Source organism: Hipposideros armiger, unplaced genomic scaffold (assembly GCF_001890085.2).
Source record: "Hipposideros armiger isolate ML-2016 unplaced genomic scaffold, ASM189008v1 scaffold_72, whole genome shotgun sequence".
Taxonomy (NCBI): domain Eukaryota; kingdom Metazoa; phylum Chordata; class Mammalia; order Chiroptera; family Hipposideridae; genus Hipposideros; species Hipposideros armiger.
In genome coordinates, this window is record NW_017731422.1 from 184,077 (window position 1) to 208,889 (window position 24,813).

The window sequence follows — 24,813 nt, forward strand, 5'->3', positions numbered from 1 at the left end:
ACCAATCATAGTCAATGTCTATTACTAAATCAGCTGTTTAAAAAAAATTCTGAACTTCACCAGAAAAATTTTTGCTGATCTTACTCATTTTATCCTTTTTGCTTTCAGCTCTTTTCTTGTGCTCCATTTTCTCCCTTGGTCTCTGTCTTGAAACATACTAACCATTATATATCAAATAACAATATGACTAGCTGCCCATTTGCTAATTTAAGATATTCAAATTAAATTAAAAATGAAAGACTTCTCACATTCAAGAATTAAATCCTCTTATTTCTGCCTCTATCTCCATTTGGTTTTTGATCCTATGCATTTTTAAACTAGATTTTGCCTTCAAAGAATGCATACTTTAACACACACACATACACATACATGCTGTATTGGTTAAGGTAATGCTGTGTGTTCCACCAGATATGTCCTAAAATCTCAGTTCTTAGTTCTTCCAGTAGAAACATCCAGGAATCTCCAAAGCTTGAGGAGTTAAGGAATAGGGTGGTGAGGTAGGAGACTTCCTGCTAAGCACCAAAGACTAAAGCAGATAGAGCTGCTACTAGGATAAGTGTAGAATGGCTTAGAAATAATCCATTCATGAAAAGAAGTGAATATAGCATTAGCTTGTCTTGTCTTTCACTCATGCATTCTTTCATTCATTTATCAGACATTATCTTGTTTACTTGCTTTATGCCAGGCAATGTGCTGAGTGCCGAGGATATGATAAAACATTTAAGCCATACAGCAGGATAAGAGCTATAATGGATTTATGTATGTGGAAGTAATCTGCATTATTTTAGGGGAGGAGGCTGGCCTTCCACTCAGGCAGCATGAGAAATTGCCAGCACAAAGTCTCAGAGGCCTATTTACCCATTGAATTTCTAACATTTCCTTACTACAGCAAGTCCTCACTTAACATCATCAATAGGTTCTTGGAAACTGCAGCATTAAGCAAAACGACCTATATCGAAACCAGTTTTACCACAAGCTCACATAAACAAGAGTTAAGTTCCCAAAGTATATTTCTGGTCACACAAACATCATTGAACTTCTAAATAAAGACCCAAAACACTTCTAACATTAAACAGTAAAATAAATGTGAGCTATACATACATTTAAGAAAGATTAATAAAAACAAGTCAGATAATTATTTCCAACCAGCTTATTCCAATTCTGGGTCTCAGTGGCCAGAGTTCAGGGTACCAGGTGGGCACCCACCCTGAACAGGATGCCCTTCCATTGCAGGGTGCACTCACCCACACCCACACTCACTCAGGTCACCTCACACCTTTAGGACTGGCAGGAAGTTGGACTCCCCAGAGAAGACCCAGGCAGACAATGGGAGAACGTGCAAACTCCACACAGACAGTGGCCCCCGCTGGGAATCAATGTTTTTTTTTCTCATCAACATTATAACAAAACTTGAATGAGATGTTATTTGCGGGCCTGCTGTATAATTCCTTGCATATATGCAGCCCTGGTTCCAACTTGATATTCCACTCTCAAGGACAGTAATATGATTGTATTTCTTTAGTAGAAAGATCTCTCTAACCACAAATTGTTTGCAGGATGGAATGAATAGCAGTGAAAGTAAAGGCAGAGAAAGTCAAGATGCTACTGTTGTAGCCTCTACTAGTTCTTTCTTCCTATGGGACAAAATTTAAACTCCTGTCCGTAACTCAACCTGTTCATGGTCAGCCCCTTGCCCAACAGTCTTGTGTTTTCTGTGATGTCCACCCCTAACTCCTAACTCCACTTGGGAATTTCTGCAATATTGGGCTACTCATGATGTCTCATACTTCGACACATCATTCCATCCCCCCACCCCAAACCCCCACCTGCACTTAATATGTCATCTGTTTATGTGTCTGCCCATCTAGAAAACTGCTTAGCTTTCAAGGTTCAGCAAAACGTTCCTTGCTTAGGGAAAGCTTCTCTAATTCCCCTTCCTTATGGCAAACACGGATACCCCTTCTCTTAAAGTGACATTGACCTTCAGAAGACAGAGTCAGAGGGACAGGGCCTTTTGACAACCTCGTTGATCCTTTGGGTCAACCATGGTCAGGCTGTGGACTGCCAATGGAAGGAATCAAGGATGACTGAGGCTATGATGCAAGTGACTGGGTGGGAGGTGGTGTCACAATTAAAACAGGGAGCACAGGAAGACCAGCAGGCTTAGTGGAAAGATTAGAAGTTCAGGTCCAAAAATAGTACAGCTGCTTTTCTAGAAGTATTTTCTTTTTTGCTTCACAATTCTTTAATTTCAAATAATGAGTGAGACTCATCAAATCCTTTTATGTATTTACACCTCAAACTAAAGTCTAGGCCTTTTTGAAAAGACAATAGGAACAGTGGCAGAGAAGGACCACTATTCACAGATGTGTGTGTTAGTTTTTTGAGTTTTAGCAGGAGAGGAGAATGGGGATAAGGCGAAAAGGCATCATTTCTAGAGTCTTGATTACTCACAACTATAAGCGCTTTGCAGTAACGTCCATCCCTAATTAAGACCTATAAAGACTAGTACCTGTTCCCACTGTAAGTCATCATCTCAGTTTTTACCCGTGCCCTTCTTTTTTTTTTGCCTTTTTGCTAATGTGAAGATTAATGATAATGGTTAAAGATTGAAATGAATAAATATGTATCTCCCTATCGTGGGCATATAAAACTGACCACAATTGACTCTTGTCGCCGACCTCACTAAGCCATTTCACATGAAACTATCTCCATCTACCCAGGCTTGGAACTTTAGAGTCTCCTTCCTTCCTCCTGAGCTCCCTGGCTCCCTTTCTCCTTTCTCTGCTGCCTCCAACCTGCCTCCCTCCTCTCTTCGCTCCCGATCCCGACCATTACCTTGACAACTAGTTAATTGTTAAATCCTGAGCATTCTGTCTCTGTGGTGTTTCTCATATCCATTTCTTTTATTTATTTATTTATTTATTTATTTATTTATTTATTTATTTATTTATTTATTTATATTATTGTTAGTTTCAGGTGTACAGAACAATGCAATAGTTATCCTTTTACCCTCATACAGAAACAACCCCCTTCCCCCCATCTACTGCCCTCCCACCCCCGATATCATACTTATCTATTACAATTCCATTGACTCCATTCCCACACTCTACTCCATGTCCTGTGACTATATGTATATATAATTGTAGTTGACACACAATATTATTCAACATCCATTCCTTTCTTTATATTCCTATTGCATCTCCATAATCCAGGTCCTCACTGGCAGGAGTTTGGAATTACCAAAATTTACAATCCCTCTTCACTCCAATTCAATCTAGGTCTTTTCACAAACTTTTGATCGACCCCATACCCTCCTGAGTGAAATATACACACTCTTCACCCTGGCACTCAAAGTCCTCATCTGTGTGGCTACAGCCCCTCTTCCAATCTTGTAGCTCAGCATTGCCCTGCTCAGACTTTATATTCCAACTACAGGGGCTGGTCACTGGTCCGTAAACAAACCCCTAACCTAGCTCATAAGACTTGACCCTACTTCGTTCTATCCAGCATCCATATCAAATGCTCTACTCTTTCTTTGAAGGTTTTCTTGATTTTGCTGGTAGATGGATCTTTCATCTCTTTAAGAAACCTATCCTTGGGGGTGGCCGGTTAGCTCAGGTGGTTGGAGACAGTGCTCATAACACCAAAGTTGCTGCTTTGATCCCCACATGGGCCACTGAGCTGCGCCCCACACACACACACACACAGCTAGATTGAAACAACTTCTTGACTTGGAGCTGATGGGTCCTGGAAAAATGCACTGTTCCCCAATTTAAAAAAAAGAGAAACCTATCCTTGTAGCTGACACCATCTTCTCCTTGGAGATAAGACTTTGGAACCTTAACTGTGCGACACCTCCCTCCCTTGTCCCCGATAACCCCCCCCCCCCGCCATCTCCCCCTGCCCAGTCTGGTTACTGAGTTCTGTCTTATATTTCTACAATGGCTCTGGCACTGCTCAGTGCCTAATTTGGTCCATCATTGCTACTGGCTTAGATAATTTTAAAAAAAATGCAGCCGAGTTGATTTGTACCCTCCTAAAGTTCCTTTGAGATGTCAGTTCCCTTCCCTCCTGCCTTTATTACTTTCCAATCCAGCCTTCACATCATCACTGGAATTATTTCCAGAGTGCAGATGTGTTCATGTTCTCTCCTCCAGAACGTTCAAGATTGTTAAGAGCTCACACTTTGGAGACCAGCCATTTGGATGTAACCTAGCTCCACCCCTCTCCAGCTGTTTGACCTTGGGCAGATTACTTTCTCATCTCTAAATGGGGCCTAGGGTGAAGTTTAAACAGCATAATGCTAATGAATTTTTGTAGAGTGACTTCACAGGCTTAGCCCTCAGTTAAGGATAGTGTGACAGGATGATACATTTCAAGTTTCAACTGAGAACAGGATAAAATTGTAAATCTGGCATTCCAAACAGAATAGTTATCAGACTAATAAACAGGTTTTCAAGGCAGGTGGCTGAAAGCTAGTTAGATAGCTCTACCCACTGAGGGAGGATGAGGAGGGTAAAATGAGTGGCTATAGAAAGACAGTTGTGTGAGGAGGTTTTCTTTGCATAAATCCACCCTGGGACTCTGCTGTTACCTCAGAAGCGGGGCTTAGGATGGGGCCAGCTCCTGCCCCTCAAGTCTGATTGGGCGGAGGAGGGCGTTTCCATGGACAATTTGGAAGCCTAAATGTGTGGCCCCTGATGAATGACTCCTACTTTATTGTCATTTGCTATTTAATGTAGGGGGTGTGTGCGTGTGTTAGGACTTTTCTGGTTATTAGTGACAGAGATGATATCTGAATTAGCCTGGGAGAAAAGGAAGGTATCGGTTGGGATGATACTAGAATATTTAACATAACCAAGGGAAGAGTTGACTAAGCGACCCATGGAAGGACAGGGTGACACTGGGCCTCAGGAATAACTGGAAATAAGGACTCCAATGCTACCAGGACTTCCTTTCTCCATGTTTTCTTTCTGTTTATGTCTGAATTTGGCTCTATGGTGGAAAAACTTGGCCAATAACAGCCCCAAGCTCCTGGGACCACAGCAGACTGGTGCTCCAGACCCCATTTTAGTTTGGAAAATTCTCACAAGAACTCTGACTGGCTTGGTTTGGTCAGGCCGCCCTCAGTTGAATCCAGGATGGGACGAGGAGGAGCAGTTCCCAGAGAATTCGACGCCCAGAAGGCAGGAGTGCTAAGCAAACACCCTATTTATTTTCATCCGTGTAATTTTTCAAGTATATGTATCAGCTTCTTAGGCATAGAACTGCCTGATATAAAATGCACATTAGATTCAGATGTGGAGGATGGGCAGGGGGAAATATGTCTTCCTAAACGATGGATCAAGGTAGGGATAAAACCCTGGGAACTGGGGAGGAGGGTAAGGCATAGAAGAAATGACGACGACTTCTTCGGAGAGCCAGTCAGGGATTAGCTATAAGACATTTGTAGGGCCGCAGTAGGTGATAACTGGGCAGTGGTGTGATGAGGACAGTCCCTGTGTCTGACGAGTGTGTTGATGCTGCCACTTAGCACGGGCCTTCTGAAGAATGGGGGAGTTTGCATTTTGTGTCCGTCCCTCCTTCTCTCTCTCCTTCCAGGGTCCTCACTTCTTATGGACCTCCCTACCCCCACCTCACCATCCCCATTGCCCAGCAGGTTGAGGCACCTTCATTTGCTTTACTCGCACTTCTTATGGACTGTCCTTTACAGGGACCCATTTGATAGACATTTCTTGTCCATGTCTCCTGTTCTTGGCTGGCTCTCAGAACAAAAGGATTCTACTCATTCAATCATTCATCCCCCCAACGCACATTCCTTGAATTCGCACGGTGTGGCAGCCCCACTATAGGCACTTGGGGACACCACAGGAACAAGGTAGAGGGTCCCTGCCCTCATGGAACTTATATTCCAAAGGGAGAGAGAGAAGAAACCACACAAATAAATCTATGACATCAATTAGTGATAAGTGCCTTGAAGAAACATAAAATGGGGCAAGGAGCTAGAGAGAAGGGTGCTACTTAGATGGGCTGATCAGGGCAGGCTTCTCTGAGGCAGGGAAATTTGAGCAAAGACTTGAATGCTATAGAGGAGTGAGCCCTGCTAAGATTAGGGGAAATGGCGTTCCTGCCAAGGGAGCACCAAATGCAGGACCCCTAAGGTGAGAATGTGTTTGGCATGTGATGACCAGACCTAAGTGACGTGTCATAGAAGAAAGGCAAATGGCTCCTTCCTACCATATGAACAAATGTTCCACCTTGCTCCTGGGTGGATGAATGCAAACTAAGACTCACTGAGGAATGTTAGTTGGTGTTTAGGACATTTTGCTTGCTCCAGCCAGAAACAGCGTCTGCACTTGCTGGAGAAAAGATAAGGAGGTATTAATTGGAACAATGCTGTACTCGTTCACGTATAGAAAGATCCTTAGATATGCCCATAATGAGAGAAATGCAAATCAAAGCTCCGCTGGGATAACCACGCCTTACTCACCAGGTGGGCAGATGTCCAGCACAGTCTGCAACACCTGCTTTCTCATAAAGTGCTGGTGGGGAAGCAAAACTGTACAGCTCCTATAGAGGAGAATTTGGCTGTATCTAGCAAAATTACATATATGTTCGCCTTTTAACCCAGCAATTCCTCTTCTAGAATCTGCCCCAAAGATACAGCGCCAAAAGATGAAAAGCATCAGCAAAGACTATCCATTGCTGCACCATTTGATAGAAAAAAACTGGAAACAGGCCCCCAGTGAAAAGGGCTTAATCGTACATGCTTGGTAAATTCACATAGTGAGATACTATACAGCTATAAAAAGGGAATGGGAATATTTACATATTAATATGGAGTGATCTCTAGGATCATGAGTTTTAGTGACAAAAGCAAGACAGAAAAAAAGTGTGCAAAGTAAGCTATCATCTGTCTAAGACAGGGAGGGAAGACAATATACATATATTTTGTTAGTATTATTTTTAGATGAGAGAATGGATAAACAATAAAGACAAAGTAACCTGTATAGAAGGCAAAGAGGGAACGGGCTGGAGAACACAGGGATAGAAGCTAGATTTCTTTGTAGATTGGTTTTGATTTGTGAACCATAACGTAATTTTTTATAAGTATAAAACAAAATTAAGTTTAGTGGGAAAAGCAGTCCTTGTGAATCAACAGATTTTACTTTTTAAAAAAGTAAACAACTTTCGAAACCTTTGAGAAAAAATGAACCTTTAAAAATAAATGTTTCTACAAGTAAACATTTTAGAAACCAATGAACCTAACTTGGTATCCAGTTGGTGGAATACAGGAACTATTCCAAGTGACTTGTAAGACACCGTAATTTGTGCCTCCTGTATGGGCTCTACCCAAAATAACAACAACAACAACAACAACAACAAAAAACACCTGGGAAAAAAGTCTTTAATTGTTCCTGATAGTATTAATAATGTGATCCTGAGGCTGCTGTGCATGTAGTATGGGGTAAGGCAGATGGGAACTGATGTTATCTGTAAGGACCAAGATACCTGATTTGGAAAAAAGAGGATGCAGATGTAAGTACTGGTGAGTTTCAGCAAGAACACAGGAGTCCTATATTTGAATTAGAATTATCAGTCTGCACTCAGGATGTATTCTAACTTTAAAATATATTAGTGTATTTCCTACCTCTGTCCACTAAAAAGGTTTATAAGCGATAATCAAACCAGTGCAAAGAGCACCTCTCCATATGTCTAAGTATATAGGTTAGGATCTTAAAACATTCATATGATGAAATATTTGCTAAATGGAACGGGGGCTCATTGGAGAAATGGCTGATTCCTTATCCGGGGCAAGAAATGGACAAGAAGTGCCTGGAACACCTTGTCATGCCAGAAGGTGAGGTAGCCCTCAAAGACACCTGGAATTGTGTCAAAATGACACAGGAACCAAACTCATCAGATTCTCACCAGCCAAAGATGGGCAACTTAAGTATCAGTAACAAAACTACAATGGATTTAAACCGATCAAATATGTTTAATGAATTCATAATGAAACCTAAAAAAAGAAAAAAACCCTCAATGATCTTTAAAGGATAATAAAAGAGGGAGAAAATCATTTTTTTGTTGCTGTTTAAAACTAGCTAATAAAGGAAAAGAATTAAGTGTGTATTTTGCCTGTCTTACAAAAATGCACCTCAAGGTAACTACACAGTAGATGAGAAGTAGATCGTTCCTCTTAATGGAAATATTTCATGAATAAATGAAGAAGGAATAGCATCATTTTGCAACTCCTAATAAAAGAATGAATCTAGGCCTTGAGCATGAGGGGCTGCTAATACCACGAAAGAGAGCCATCTGGGCCTTATATACCCCCCTGGCGGAAGTACACAACACTCTCTAGGAAGGAGTCTTGCCAAAGCTGAATCTATCAAGCCCCTGGGTCTCATTAGCAGGACCTACAGGTAACAAAGGAACCAGTTAACTGACACTATGTGGAGTTCATCGAGAAAATCTAGACTGGGGAAAATTCTAAAAGGCAAATAATATGATTTCATCATCAATAACAACAAACGACAAAGAAGCAAAAAGAAGAGATGGAGGAGGATGCTATCAATGAAGAGACATGAGAGATACAGTAGTTAGGATCCCAATTTAAACCAACTATTAAACAAAGGATGGAAAGAAGGAAGGGACAGCAGAATGGGGCCAGGGAGGGGATGGGGGGAGTAAAGACAACATCTGTGGTATAGTTAGTGAAATGTGAACACTTGGTGATACTGAGGAATTATCCTTGCTTTCAGAATTTCGTGATAAGAGGTATTAGGATTTCAAAAGAGGAACCCTAGTGTTTTAGAGATATATACTGAAATATTTACAGATCAAATGCTATGATGTCAGATATCTGCTTCAAAAATAACCTGGGGTGAGTGGAAGGGTGGGTGCGGACATGGAGCAGTGGTTCCCAGACTTGAACTTGCATCAGAATCACCCAGAGGGCTTGTTAGAATAGAATACTCGTTTCATGTCCAGAGTTTTCGATTCAGCCTTGGGTGTGGCCCAAGGAGGTGCCTTTCTAACAAGTTCCCAGGTGGTGTTAAGGCTGTGGGTCTGAAACCACACTCTGAGACCCACTGGCAGAGATTAGCCCCAAGTTATTCTTGTACCTGGGTGATGGGTACATGCAAGCTCATTGCAGTATTCTCCCTACTTCTGAATATGTTTGAACTTTTCTATAATAAATGTGAAAAACAACTGAAGTGACCTGGAAGGACACATAGGAGGAGCAAAACCTTTGGCAATCCATAGTTGTAATGGGAACATCTATGCTCACTAGCAAAACAGACTGGGCTGCTGCTTCTAGGATTGAAAGGTACACATCTCCGGCTCACGTGGAGGTCACTGCATCAGCTTGGCTGTCAGTCCCCTTAGAGAACGGCCTGGCCTGAGGGGCAGGGAAGTGGTCTTCATCTGAGAGGTCAGCATGATGTTGTCTGTTTCCTTGATGTGGTCAGTCACCGGAAGAGCAGTGGTTTGGTTGAATGCTAAGATTTTTCTGACCACTCCAGCTAGGAAGGGGGTTCCTAAGCAGAGCTGTGTGCCAAGGGGTTCAGCTATTAGGGGTGGGGGTGATTACTGACCTCAGACACCCTTGTATCGTCCTGCAAGGACCTTCCCACAATGCCTCGATCAGGAGGCACCTCTCTATTGGTTTGAGATCCGCGACTTGCCTTTTAAGATTCATTCACTTATCCATTCATACTTCAGTATGTATTAGAACACCTAGAAAGTGTAAAGCACTTTCTAGCCCCTGAGACTATAGAAGGAAACAGAATTGGCAAAAATCTCTGCTTTTGTGGAGATTAAACTTTAGTTGGGGATATAAGCAAAAAACAAGTAAAGAACTATATGAACAGTAATTTCAAATAATGAAAGTGCTATGAATAAAATTAAAATGAAGATGCTGGGGTAGTGATCGATCGATTGTGTGTGTGTGTGTGTGTGTGTGTGTGCGCGCGCGCACGCATGCACATGCATGTGTACACATATTTTATTTTAGGTGATCAGGGAAGGCTTCACCAAGAAGATGATATCTGAGCTGATTGCTGGATGAGAAGAAGGAGCCAGCCACCATGGGGAGATCTGGGTATTTTCAGACAAAGTCAATAGCAAGTGCAAAGGCCCTGAGATGAGAAAGAATTGGCTTTTTTTTTTTTTTGGAATGCCAAGAAGACCGGTGGGTCTGGGACATGGAGAGCAAAGGGGAAAATGATATGAGATGAGCCGAGAGAGTACTAAGTAGGAGCCATGGTATGGAGGGCCTTATAGCCATAAGCCAGGTGCTAATATATATACCCTAGACACCTCCAAGGCTGCCAGTCATCCCCCAGCTAAAAGAATCACATTCTGCCTAGAGAAACAGGACATTCTTTTAACAGGGAAGCCCCCCAGGGGCCTTGGTCTATAGGAAAATGAATGTTTTGTATAGGCAATTGTATTATACATCTAATAGGTTGAACCAACCTATTAAAAAACGTAGTTTTATTTCAGAATTGCCATATGCTCTTGATGCCTTATAATTCCACCCTAAGAACATGATATGCTCAACTTAAGATTTGGTCCCCTGTTAAAATACAGATTCTTCTGTGATGGATAATGCTATGAGTTATCAGTCACTTCATGCTAATATAAATGAATTGAGAGCTGTGTCCTTGGAAAGATGTTTTAAAAGCGGAAAGTGTAAAGTTAGTCGGTTCTTTTTTTTTTTTTTCTATTGGGTAACAGTGTGTTTTTCCAGGACCCATCAGCTCCAAGTCAAGTAGTTGTTTCAATCTAGTTGAGGAGGGCACAACTCAGTGGCCCATGTAGGGAACGAACCGGCAACCTTGGTGTTATGAGCACTGCACTCTAACCAATTGAGCTAACTGGCCACCCCAAGTTAGTGGGTTCTTGAGTATAGGAGAGAGCCTCCAGGGCAGAAACAAATCAGAAAGGAAAAACTAAGGCTAAATCAGAAAAAATACCCCTTTTACAATTTTGAGCAGGACTCTGCTTCCTGATTGACTAATTCCTCCTGCCAAGACTTATTATAGCAAGGCTCTTTTTCTTGAAATAACACATGTGTCTTTTAATAGCTCTTCCCTAAATAGAAAGTGTAAAATAATTCACAAGCCCGGTAATTACAATGCGTTGCTCCTAATGCCCGCATGCTCCTTGACCAGCTCTGGACGTGCATGCTGGGCTTAACTTCTACGGACCAATGTTTCCATGACTATGAAACAGTGTGTGCTGGAGGCAACTCAAATTGCTGGCGTGCATAGATGATAGGCGTCTCTTTCCAGCTTTGCGTTCAAGTGACTTCCTATTGGTTGCTTGAAATCAGCCATGATAGGATTATTTACACCCCAGACATCAGCAAACGCTACACATTGGGCTTTTCTCTCCGGAGAGCTGATGGTTACACACTTACAAGCATGCCGCTGCGATGAAACCTTTAAAAAGTATATTTTAGCATATGCCATGGCATATGAAAAAATAAACCATTTCTTCGTTTTGCCTTTTGAATAGATGTTAATAGTATTCAACACTGTATTCATGTTTGTATTTCCTTTACAATTTAGCTTAATTTATATATACCCTATTTACTTTCTCAAAAACCTTGCCTGGCATTCCATGGTTAATCAGATAGATACTAAGGGCCCCTCAAGGCCCTGTCTGACTCTTGTTGCCTTGTCGACCCCTGGCTCCAGTCAAATTTAACCTTCAATGTACCTTACCTCACACGTACCCTATTCTTTATTTTCTCTGGCCATTTCTAGTCTGCTGCGCCTATCTGGAGGGCTCTCCTTACTCCTTTACTGCCTCACAAAGTCTTCCCCATGTTTTAGGAATATATAGAGGTCATCGCCTCCTTGATGCCCCAGCCACAGCTCCCTTCAGCATCCATTACCCTTTCTCCAGAGCTCCCACCAAATGCTGTCTGTACGTCCTCAGCCACCATCACCTCGTTGTACAGGTGTTTGTCTCCATGTCTTAGCTCCTCCCCTGGATTTTAAGCCCTTAAGGACAGTGAATTTTGCTTCTTCATCATTTTATCTTTGAGAGCATCTGGTGCAGAGCTTTGCACATAGACATCATTCAGTGAATGTTAGTTGAATTATCTGCATATATGATTTCGCATTCCCCACCGTACCCTGGACAATGTCGCGCGCGCGCGCGCGCGCGCGCACACACACACACACACACACACACACACACACACACACACAATTTCACCAGTCTAAATATCTGTATTTGTGGACGGATTTCATTTAGCACGGGACATGCCTTATTGAAGTGGAACACTACACTCAAATGTAGTCCGGTGAGGACCCACCACAAAACTACCTTCAGTCCGAAATGTCACCTTTCTCATCCGCATGCAACGTTGGACCACTTTGTTCAACCATGTGTGAGAAAGGTTCCAGTCTGCTTCAAATCATGACGCTCTGATGGCCACAGAGACGCAGCCGCATGCCTACGGGGGAGAATCCTGCTATTATACAATGTTAGTGAGTTCCACTGGTACTTTTATAACTAATGATAAGAGAAAAACTAATCTGATATTTTTCTTTTGCTCACTCCTCCTGTGAAAGAAGGCCATTTCTGTCCTGTTGTTTTGTTCCTTGTACGATACTGCCTTCTCATGGTAGACGCTCAGCGAAAGGCTCAAGATATGAAGGTGAATTATCCACGGCTCTGCCCTCCAGAGATTCACATCAGAAAAAGAGACTGAAAAGGCAATCGGACGTGTTCAAAGTCTCAGGCAAAACAGAGCCCCGAGGCTCTGACAATGACCCACATCAGCGTGTTTTCCCATTAGACTCTGCCATCTGTCCCTGCGTGAGACGTTTGCTGTAACTCCTTTCCACAGGCTGCTTTGGGTTTGAATGACCTTGGAGATGGCCTGAAATCCTGAGCTTGGAAGGGTGCTTTTAGAGTTACTAGTCTGCACTTACGTGCTTCAAATAGTATTTCATAAACCTCTAATTATTTCCTCTTACCAGGCTGCCTAAATGACTGACGACCAGCTCTTCAGTCACTCCAAGAATGGATTTCTATTCAGCCCAAGAATGGATTTCTATTCAGCCCGTGCCCGGGATGCATTAGGATGCCCAGAACATGTGTGGCTTCTCGGAGCAGCGCGGGGCAATTAACAGAAGGAGAGCAATTTGCAAAATGCCTCAACTTCCTGCTCGTCTCTGAGGCAGAAAATTGTCACACCTTAACCTCAGGAGGCTCATCGGCAGAATGAATTTGCCCCTCCTCCCCCTCCCCCAAACAGAGCCTCTGGTGATAGCTTCTCCCCCCACCCCCCATTTTGCAAACATAAGCACTCAGCTGAAACGACAGCTATGACTCAGTGCCTAGCTAGTGCTGCCTGAATTGATTTAGTCTGAGTTCAGATTTAGCACATAATCATGTTCAATTTGCTCCACTGCACTGCCTAGAGATAAAAGGCTTGGGGGAAAAAAATAGCTTCAGCTTGTGTCAGTCTTGGTGGTGATGTCATTGCCATGAGAAAGCCAGCCCTTCGTGACTCTGCTGTGCTCCTTCAGATGCGGAGGGCTGCGTGCGTGCAGCGGGAGTGGGCTTCAGGTGCTGAGCTTCGGCAGTCCCCAGGGCAAGGCAGCACCCAGCCCGCCACGGCATCGCCCACCTGGAGACTCTTCCCATCACCCCGTCAGGCACAACTCGGAGGCTGCCTAACTCTTTTGCAAATCAGGAAGGGGAATGCCAGCCCCTAGCATGGACTGTGATGTTTCCACTCTGATTGCCTGTGTGATGGACATCGAGGTCTTTACCAATCAGGAGGTGAAGGTATGCACCTGCAGTCTTATGTTTCATCATTGCTGTCCCTGAGGCTGCTTGGCAGAGCCTTTTTAGCTTAAGGAAACAAGACTTCGGTTGCTAGTTTTTGGCTCACTGTGTATACTAGGAATGCATGTGTCGAGTGCATGACAGTATTTAATTGGAATAAGTTAGAAGAGGGAAATAGCACATTAATTAGAATGTGATAAGGTCTACCATTGTTTTTTCTTGCTTTTTCTAAGGTGATCCCTGGTCATCCCTTTCACAGTAGACGTGTTTTTGTAATCTCCTGTCTGTGTCAATAAGGAGAATTTGCCAGTCCTGAATGTTGAGAGGTGTTTTGAATCTATGATTAAATGCTGAAAGCACATATAATAAACACCACACCCAGGACACCCTGCTAGTGGGACAGTAACCCCTTCATGGCTTGTCATTTAAATATGCTATGATCTGGTCTTCAAATTGAACAAAAGCTGCTCTACAGATGGCAGTTTCAATCTTAAGCTCTCTGGAAATCGAAGTTGGAGAGCAGCTGCCTAATTTTTTTTTTTTTTCAGAGGAAGCAAGTCATTTTCTCTGAGCAGTTGTCCACAAAGAAAGTTCAGGCATAATTTTGCATCTTAAGACTTAGTATTCTATGGCCCTGGTCCTCAATGTCTGCAGCAATTGTTTAATTGTCATGGTAATTGTTCCCTGAGGATAGTCATTCTCATTTATTTTCCCATTCTGTTTTATATTATTAAAAGGATGCCAGGCTTATAAAATGGGAATTTTGACCTCTGGTCTCATATTTAATATAAGAATTAGTGGAAGCTTTTTATTTAAACAGTTCACACGCACACGCGCGCGCGTACACACACACACACACACACACACACTCACACAAAGGACAGTTGCTCGTTGTGTGATGGGAGGAAGAAAAGGGGAATTACATTGCATAATTGTTTTCCGCCCTTGCCTTAGTCTTTACTTAAAGGAAGACCTTGAATTCTTTATTGTTGAGTGTGCAGGTACTTTCCAGGTGGAGATTTGTGTGTTCACTAGCAAAGCACATGGTTCTGCCTGTCATTCAAGGTTGTGATCACTCTTTTGAAATGGTGTAAAAAGTCTGGTTTGTTGTTCCCACATATTTTAAATGTGTGACCCTGTGTTTACCAGCTCTTATGCCAGTGCTGTAGAAATGTCTACCCTCTGTCATGCTGAGGTCAGAAAATTAGATCATGGTTTGGTGCTGCGTATATTTGCATCCGGAATGGAAACATGCCTGCGAAGACTCACAATCCTTCCAGTTGTACCTGCCGTGAGCACTCCAGAAGCGAGAGCAGTCCTCAAAGACCCTCCAGCTTAAAACCAATTTGAAGTTTGGCGTGGGTAACTGGGTAGAGAGACATCTTCCAGCTACTGCTGAAACAGAAATAAAACTTCATAGCTCGCCTCTCTCCTCACCAGTTCTCTGTTGTTTACATGCTTGCCCTGCATAAGATAGTCTAAACTTTTGTTGGTCCAAGAAAGGATAGTGAGAAACTATTTATTAGGCATATGCAATATGCCAGGCATTGTGCTGATTCAGGAAGGAGTTGAAGATATGCTTATAGGACGTGGGTATCTGTGAGATAGACATAAAAACAACCAGTTGGCAAGTATTTCTTAAAGACAGAGCGTCTTACGGAATTAAGGGGACACAAAATTTTCACAGCTGGTTGTACTTGAGTGGCTTCATAGAGAAAGTGGTTCTTGAACTTGATGATGGGTAGATTTTGATACAGAAAAAGGAAAGGCATGGGGATGGGAAAACATTCCGTTTTGCAGTCCAGTTGAGTCACTGCATTTGACTGCAATAGGATTCTAAGAGATTGGAGGGGAAACAGGGAAAGGAGATGAATCAGGATCAGACTGGAACAACTTACACTGTTCATCAGAAATATATGGGGTTTTCTGGGAAGACTCCCACCAGAAAGATGTGTTATATGTCCCTACTGCTAAACAGCTCTGAATCACAATGGCTTTGTCTCTTTGGGACAAATTACCTAACCTTTCTGTGACTTAGTTTTCTCATCTGTAATGCGGGGATAATAGTTTCTACCTCACTGGCTTGGTACGGGATTAAAGACAACCATACAATTAAAAACATTAACATAGTGCCTGACAAATATTTAGTGTTTAGTAAATGTTACCTATTGCCATCTCATCATTGTTATCTCTTTAGACCTTCCCTGAAGGTGATAGGTGGCTTTTGCCAGTTTATTGGAAGGTCCTAATTCTAACTGAGTTTACAATGACAATCCCACAGAAAGTGTTTTCCCTCTTATTCCCCCAAATGCAAACACACACACACACACACACACACACACACACACACTCACACATACACACACACACACACACTCACACACACACTCTAGCAATTCAGAAAACATGGCCGTTCCTTTCAGACATTTCATCATTTAATGTAAAACAGTGACATTATTATCAAGCTAAGATCTACTTTATGTTTATTAAAAAGGGGGAAAAAATGAATAAATTATGGTTGGCCAAAGAGGTTTGTTGAGAAAACCTATATCATCCTTGTTCAAGAATGAGCATTCTTATTGTCATGTTCAAATGTAAAAGTCTGGCACCAAAGTTTCCCCAAAGGTAAATTTCATTAATTGCCAATAACAGATCATGGTGGAGCCAGGAGTTCCTTTCTTCCAAGTCTTTAATATCTACTGTCAAAGAAAAGGGAGGCCTCTGTGAGGGTTTGTCTCACCTGCCAGTATCCAGCTTGCCGGACTTCAGGCTTACTGGCTTTTTGCAGTCCCTTCCTTTCCACAAGTTGCCCCTATGGGAAAGCAGCCACCCCAGGGCTAGGCAGCCAGCAGGCACCCTTCCTAAGTGCAGTGGTTTGTTTGAAGGTGGTAGAGGCATATGTGGATCCAGTGTCTGATCTTGACTTAGAAAGCCTTGTCTTCGTGGATCTCACCTGGTTGCACTAGGGGCCCTTCGGACTCCAATTTCCTAAATTTTGCCAAAACTGCTAGGGCAATCGTACTATAAAAAGGAGGAACTCAGGAAAATGGAGTTCCGCCATATTTATTTCTCCAGAAATTTAGTCAGTGGTATCATGAATTTAGCTGTCTGTTTTATGGCTTAAGAGTGCTCAGGGAGAGGAAGAAATATGAAGCTCTTAATAGGAGAAAAGTGACATTAACTACAGAGGGGTGTGTGTGTGCATGCACGCACGTGTGTGTGGGGGGAGGGGCATTAATTTTCTTCAATAGTCTTATTATATTTCTGAAAATAGTCTTTCCCCTCCCCAAAGAGCCAAACCCTTGGGAAAATGAAAGGGATACAAAGATGGGTAATTAAATTTATATTTTCCTTTAGTCCAGTAGTTCTTAAACCTGATTGCACATTGGTATTCCATGGAGAGCTTTAAAAAAAAATTGACAACGCCCAGCACCATGGCTAGAGCTTGTATTTTGGCTGATCTGAATGGAGCCCAGGCATAGATTATCATATAAAATCAGTGTCATGTCTCTTCTAGACACAGGTAGGTATGGGTGAGGTCAGTCAATCCCCTAGAATATGACCTCTGCTTAAACACTTTGATCCATATCCCCCAATATAAGACTTAATGTACGCAGTTTTAGAAGCAGTGTCTTTAAGCTGTCAGAAATGTTGAGACTCACCCAAACTGCTGGATCATAGTACCAAAAAGACAAGGGAATTAGGCAAATGAAGTTCCACCATATTTGTCTTACTCTAGAAATTCCTTTGCCCACTTTTCAATGGATGGCCATTGGAAGTCTCTCTGGGAAGGTGGCAGTTTATTAAATGCCATTGTTCCAGTGTCATCCAGGAGTGAGTGGGAGAGTCATGTGTAGATCTGAGGGTAAAGCATTTCAGGAGAAAGAATAGTAAATGCAAAGAGAGGTGATCATATCTGATGTATTCTTACCCAGCCCCCCATCCCCCCCTTTTAACCTCTTTTAATCATTCAGTCATTCAGGGACCTGCTGAGGCTATCACTATCATATGGCATAATTTATATTTTAAAGGATGCTCCTTTTTAGATATTGTGCTTAACTGAGTTCCCTCACTATATTTTGAGCCTGTTGATAAGCAAATATTTGTTCTCAGCATAATAAGCTTTGCTGTGCTTGGAATCTTAGGATTTTTCTTCCTCCTTCTGAAAGGCCAGGGCCTTTATACGGTGACTCATAGTTCTACTTTCTCTCCTCTGCTTTTGAGACTTTCCCAATATCCTCCCAATCCATGGAACCTTGGGAAAGTCTCTTAGCCCTTCTGGACACCTGATAATCATACTGAGAAAAATACTCGACTGCTTTGTATTTTGTTTTCCTTTTCACACAACAGTATGATGTGACTGACTCATAGTCTGTGTCATGCTGTTGTGTGACTTATGAAAAAAAAACCAAAAAACCAGCACATCGTGGTCCCTTGGTACAATAAAATCTCTCTGTCATTTGAACCACTGGAAATTTCAAATTATTTGTTTTGTTTGGCACGTAGGAGGCAAAGGATGAAGGAGAATTGGTATGATACTCCGATTTGAGGAGAGACCAGTGACATGAGTGAATATGTGGGTATTGGGTATTGGGAATTGATTTGGAAGAGAAACTTGTATTGATTTATCAGGGGAGCTGGGCATGCCTATTTCTTATGCTTATTGCAAATGCAGTCACTGCTGGAGAGAGGATCTGGCCACAGCCATGACCTCATGGCTCTGCAGTGCTCTAAAGCTCTTTCAGCACCTTCAAAAACCCTGCGTTCACTCAGTAACTTAGAAGAGTTTGCATGATTTAGTTCTCAAACATTGAAACCCTCCAGGGAGATTCGTGGTAACATTTAGTAACCAAACTGTTAACAGAAACTCTCATGCTCTATTCAATGGCTGTAATATTAAATAATATTTGTTATATATCTCCAGACAATGTTTACCTTCTGAAAACTAAAAGGGAATGTGTGGGGAGAAGTGGGGGGGAAGTGGTCAGAGAGGAAGCGACGTGATCATAACTGATACTAACTCTCTAGCCAAACAAAAACTTGCTCTTTCTTTGATAATAAAATGGACTAGAATTGAGGCTATTTTGAAAATAAATGAATTATGCAAAAAAGTGAATGTTAGAAATTAACCCTAGAAAAGACTTTAAGAAACAGCATCCTTACATGTGCAACATTTTCTTGCTTCTGCAGAAAGTAGCACACATCTTTCACAGAGTAAGAAGCGATTGTATGCAAGTGACAGATGCTTCCTGAGAAGATTAATAGGCAGATTCTTCAGCCACCTGTCATGTTAGGGAAAGACAAGGTACAGTGTTCCACTAATGACATTGTTAAGCAGGAACGTCAACCAAAAACTTGCTGATCTGTTTAAAGGGTCTTTTCACTGTTGGAAAGTAAACGCGACTCTGACAGTTGCTACCTCTAACCTGAGTGTCAGATTGATTTAAAAACAACAACAAAACAACATCTTCATTAACATTGTTCTACTAAAGAAACAGATTTTACTGTAAAACTCAGAGAGTACCATTTGCATCCTTAGCGATTCTGTTTGAGTACCACTATCAATAATTTATAATCGGCTGTTTTAGTACTTTCTAATGATGCTTAGAATTGACAAATAAGAAAGAATATGATCACTGGAACATTTAATATCACTTGACCTGTTTAGGTTGGAAGCTTAATAGCCATTGCAACTTTGCGGTGAATAGCCCAGCTGTCCAAGGAGGTCACAAACTCTCCAACCCATGCCTGGCCCAGAAGTTTTTTATGTAAAGGGACAATTTATGTTATCTTTATGTAAAGGGAAGGTATCCTTTTTCAGCTGTAAACCTAAGCTGATTCTAAAACACAACTTTAAAAAAATTGAGATCATTTAATGAGGACTTCAAGCAGATAGAAAGTTATATACTCTCCATTCTACCTAGAATGGAGAATTTATCTTAAAATTGTTTGAGAATAAAATACCCAGCAATTAGACTTTCCCTAGAAAATAGTCACTATATGTGCTTTCATACTCCTCTTTCATGGAAAATGTATCTATCTAGAGGTGAATCATTTTGACTTTGGGAAGAGACAGAAGTCACACAGTGCCAGATCTGGTGAATAAGGTGGATGAAGACACACTGTAATGTTTTTATTTGACAAAAATTGCTGTACACCAGAGGCGATGTGTGACACGGAGCGTTGTCATGATGGAGGATGATTTATGGCACACTTTAGAACACACCTTCTTCCAACCGTAGCTCACACCCAACTGACTGCACTGAGCAAGTTGAAACTTGTCACACACTGTTACTAAGGTTCAGTGTGCTGCTTCCCATATTGAAGCATTTCCGTTGGATGGCACTCAGTAGCAGCATTCACCATATATTGTGATCACAACAGAAAGGCTCCGTGTCACACATCGCTTCTGGTATGCGGCAATTTCTGTCAAATGAAAACATTACGGTGTGTCCTCATCCACCTTATTCACCAGATCTGGCACCGTGTGACTCCTGGCTCTTCCCCAAAGTCAAAAATGACCATGAAAGGTAAACATTTTGAATTAATTCAGGACATGGAAGCAGCCATGACAGCACAACTAAAGACACTCATGAAAGAGGACTTCCAGAGCTGCTTCAGAAAGTGGCAAGAATGATGGGATAATTGTGTTCAAAGCAAGGGCAGGTATTGTGAGGGGGATTAATGGCAATGTGTCTTCTACTGTACTGAATTTTTTAAAATTTAAATATTCATCATATGTTTTGATCACACCTTGTACACACACACACACACACACACATATGTCACACACATATGAAAATGTATACATGTATATACTATATATTTCTTTTTTTATCTCCATGGTCATAGAAGGCATTTTCCGTTCTACTCTCACCTATATAACTAGCTATTAGAAACTGTGTGCTCTTAACCATGTACGAGATTTGGAACCTAGAGAAGGTTCTTGACAAAATAGTTGAACAGAAGCCTAAACGATAGCTAAACAATTCCTTCAAGGGGAAAAAACACACTAAGAAATTCATGGCCCTTTAAAAAATTTGTATAACCCAAAGGGGTGTTGAAGTCCTTGCAGCCTAGTAGCATAATTACTCTCCCAAGAATCTGATATACCAGCTCTGGACGTTTTTTAAAAGGCTTTCAAAAAGATCTTGACCTTTGAGCTTCCAGAAAGATGACTTCAGCAAACCTATCCTTCTCTGCTAGATAGGCCTATGCACCAGCTTTGAACCCCGCCAAGAGAATCTTCCTTAATATTCTACTTGTCCCGAAAATAGGGTAGTTGGCTCCTCACTTGTAAGACTTTTTTCCCTCTCCTTCTCTCGTGTCTCTAAAGGAATATATGAGCAGTGTTCATCTTATGCCCCAAAGATTGGACTTTGTTGGGGGCATTTACTAAATTAAGCATTAACCATCCCACATCCTGACAAATGTAAAGCCCTGAAGGTGTCCATCTCTATGGATCAATATTATATGTTATCATGTTTTGGGTGTGTCTCTGTATGTATTAACATAACAGTTTTCACTGCCTAGGTGTTCATAATAAAAAAGAAAATGAAAAAAGTATATATATATATATATATATATATATATATATATATATATGGTATGTTATCAAGATGGGCAGTTTAAAAAATTCTAACAACTCTTTCTATTTACTAAATACCTCTAAGTGCCAGGCATGTGTCACACACCAGGTACTCCTTGTCACTCGTATAATAGCCCAAGGCATCTATTTATCTGCCCCATGGTAAATAGGTTCCAGATCAGAGAAGTTAAGATTTTGCATGAGATCACACAGCCATTAACTGACAGAAGTGGAACTCAGACTGTGGTCTGCCTCACTTTTTCACAACCAAAATTTCCCTAAGGATTAATTAACAAGCTGTTAATCAATTATTGGGGGAAAAAGATGTAAATCTTAGAAGATAAGACCTTGAGCTCTTTTGTAATATTTACTCTAGTATTCAAAACACTGCTTTTGTCTTCTGTTTCTTTTCAGAGGTGTGAACACTACCTTTACATAATCAGTGGTTGAGATAATTTTACTTTTCTCAATCAGTCTACTGTGGCATTTGTAGGTGTAGCATCTGTTTTGGATTTTGTTTTAAGATTTGTTCCAAATTTTAACTGTGCCATCTATTGGGGAAAAAAAGTAGGCTGGAAAACCTAGGGTCTCACCAGCAGTGTGAGAGTTCCGCCCCTTTCCTGATGTCACCAAACATTTTCCCGTTGACTTGGTGATCTGTGACAAATTGTAGAGCCGCAGTGGTGAAAGTATTAATTATAATCATAATGACGTTTTACTTTTGGACAGTGCTTTCCAAATTATACAAACTCAGCTTTCTCACAGACCTCCAAAGGCAGCAAGATCCCATAATTCATAAGGAGAAAACTTGGACCGGAGGTATGTTCACAACACAAGATCCCTTGGTATATTATTATAGCCTGCATCAATAGTACATTGGATAGAATTGATTTCCTCTTCTGTGACTTCACTGTGCCTTCAGGTATTGACTAAGACATCTCAAGACCGCCTTTCCTGGAACAGGATATGCAAGCCATGAGCAAACTTAATAATACCAGCAATGTACTGAGCACTTACTATTTGTCAGGCACTATCCAAAGTGCTTTTATCCATTCATTCATACATCAAATATGTATTGAGTGCCTTCCATGTTCAAGCGCTCACACTAGCTCTGGAGATGTAGAGATTAGCAGTCCCGCTGGAGGCAAAAGCCTGTGCTCTGTCCTGCGGTGCTGGCCTTTATTCGCCTCAGCTCCATTTTTGCCAAAAGGACAATACTCTTTCGACCTGTAAAGAGGCCTCCTCTGCCAACTTAGGGCGTGTGAGAAGGAAGCAAGGCCCAGCTTCCAAGTCAGACATCCTGCTTAGAATTCCGTCTGGCCACTCGGCTATTTACTGTGTGACCTTGAGCAAATTGCCTTACCTCTCTGCCTCCATAGCCTCAAATACAAAATGAAGAAAATAATAGTGCCTACCTCATAGCTTGGTGGTGAGGATTAAATGCATTTGCATCTATAAAAAAAACTTACCAGTGACTGGCAGACACAGTATGCGCAAGTATTGTTAACCCTTATCGTCACTGTTATCATTATCATTATCGTTGTTATTGGTATGTTTCTTATATGGAGTTTTGAGTTTTCTTGCCAGGGCACTTGACCTTACCTGCCCCCAATTATATCAGGCCCTTCCCCTGAAGTTTTCCACTCATCTTTGCACAGGGGCAACAAGGACATACCTCAGGGACACTCTGAGGTCACAGACTCAGAGTGCGAAGCAACTGGGTCAGCTAAGACGTGAGGAAGCACAGACCCAGACAGGTGGCATGGATGCCGCAGTTCTCAGACTGTGTCTCGTCCCTTGTTTGGGACTTTTCTTGTCTCTTCCAAGTGTCCCTGAATAAGGGGCCCCTTTAGAGTAGGAGACAGCAGGAAATGAGAGGTCTGGATACACAGGAAGTGTCCTCACTCTGCAGCCACTGAGGGGGTGGGGTGTGTAGCAGGGAAGCTCCAAGGAAGTCACTGATATTGACTTGCGTTCACGGAAAGGGAAACAGCCTGAATAAACCCCCCACCTCCACCTGGCCAAAATTCAAAAGCTCTGCTGCTCCCATCTCACTCAAAATAAAGACCAAGCCCTTGCTGTGGCCTCAACGCCCATCAGACCTTGTCTCAGGTGCCTTGCCAATCGCATCTCTTTTGGGCATTTCTTCCTCTCACTCTGCACTAACCACCCTGATCTCTGCATAGGCCAGGTATCCCCTTGAACTTGCATTGCTGTGCCCTCTGCCTGGAATACTCTTCCTCCTGGCATCCACCTGGCTTCCTCTTCATTTATCATATAGCTGTTCCTTGACAGCTGAATCGAAAATAGCACAGCCTGCTGGTTACTCTCCACCCCTCGTCCTGCCTTGTTTACCATCACAGCACAATCACAAGGTGACGTAGTCTGTTTATTTACTGGTTCATTGTCTAGTCCCTTCCCCCCACCTCTGAATGCAAGCTTCGTGAGGGCAAGGGGTTTCCCCTTTGTCCACTTCTGAATTCCTAGAGGCTGCCATGCAGGAACAGCGAGAAAATGTGTGTTAACAAATGAATGATAGACTCCAATGCTCAGTAATGTTGAACATGCTGTTAGACCGCCTTCTTTGAAAGGGATGGTCGACGTAGATTTCTAGATCCAAGACCAGGTTTATATGGTGGCATACATACAGAGGTTTTAAGGCAAGATGACCAAGAAAGAAAAGAGAGATTGAGCTCAGAACCAATTTCTTCAAAATATATTTATATCTGTCTCTGAACAGGAATTTTAAATGAAGTTAGAGACTGGTTTCACCACAGTAATGCTAAAGTATGATTGCAGTACTTTTAATATTGACCTTCACTTCCCATTTCTACTTTAAAACTGCGGAGATAGGTAGAAATTAGATTAATTACCTGAGCTGAGCTCAATTTCTCTTTTGCTTAATAGGCATTTTGCCCTAGAAACTCTGTATTCTGCCATGCACACTTACCTCTGACTGCTTATTAACTTGTATTTTAAAACCAATAAACAATTCTGTGATACTTAAAAATAATAAAAATAAAAACGAAGCTGAAAGTCCTACCATCTATTGCCTAAATGAATAAGCAGTAGATCTGAATTGTTAATGAGAGGGATAGTGGATGGTCTACTTTATATTCTCCCTTTGTAAGGAAAAGTGCTCAGCAAAATAATATTCTGTATTTAAATAACACTTAGCATATAATCAACAACAATCGACATTTATGTAAGCTGCAGAAGTTTTGAACCCTCTTTCAATGAGTGCTTCCTCATACCTTCCGATATAGGTGGGAAATAGCATTTTTTTAATCAGCTTAGAAGTATTCCCCCAAGTGATGTACCCAGTCAGTATAAAGACTACAGGTTGCCACTTTTTGCTTCACATTCTTATTGCATAGTTCTTGGAAGTGGAACCAAGAATT

General features: G+C 41.8%; 1 protein-coding gene across 5 annotated transcripts in view; it reads left to right on the forward strand.

Moving 5' to 3' along the window:
• RCAN2 (regulator of calcineurin 2) overlaps positions 1-24,813 on the forward strand; it is a 279,300-nt gene that overhangs the window by 164,461 nt on the left and 90,026 nt on the right. The window contains exon 1 of one of the 5 annotated variants that reach the window (XM_019642762.1): positions 13,328-13,824. The exons of the other annotated variants lie outside the window; for them this stretch is intronic. Coding sequence (XP_019498307.1) covers positions 13,738-13,824 — 87 coding nt within the window. The 5' untranslated portion in view covers positions 13,328-13,737. Of the gene's footprint in view, positions 1-13,327; positions 13,825-24,813 lie in introns of those variants that run through there. 5 annotated transcript variants of the gene reach the window in all.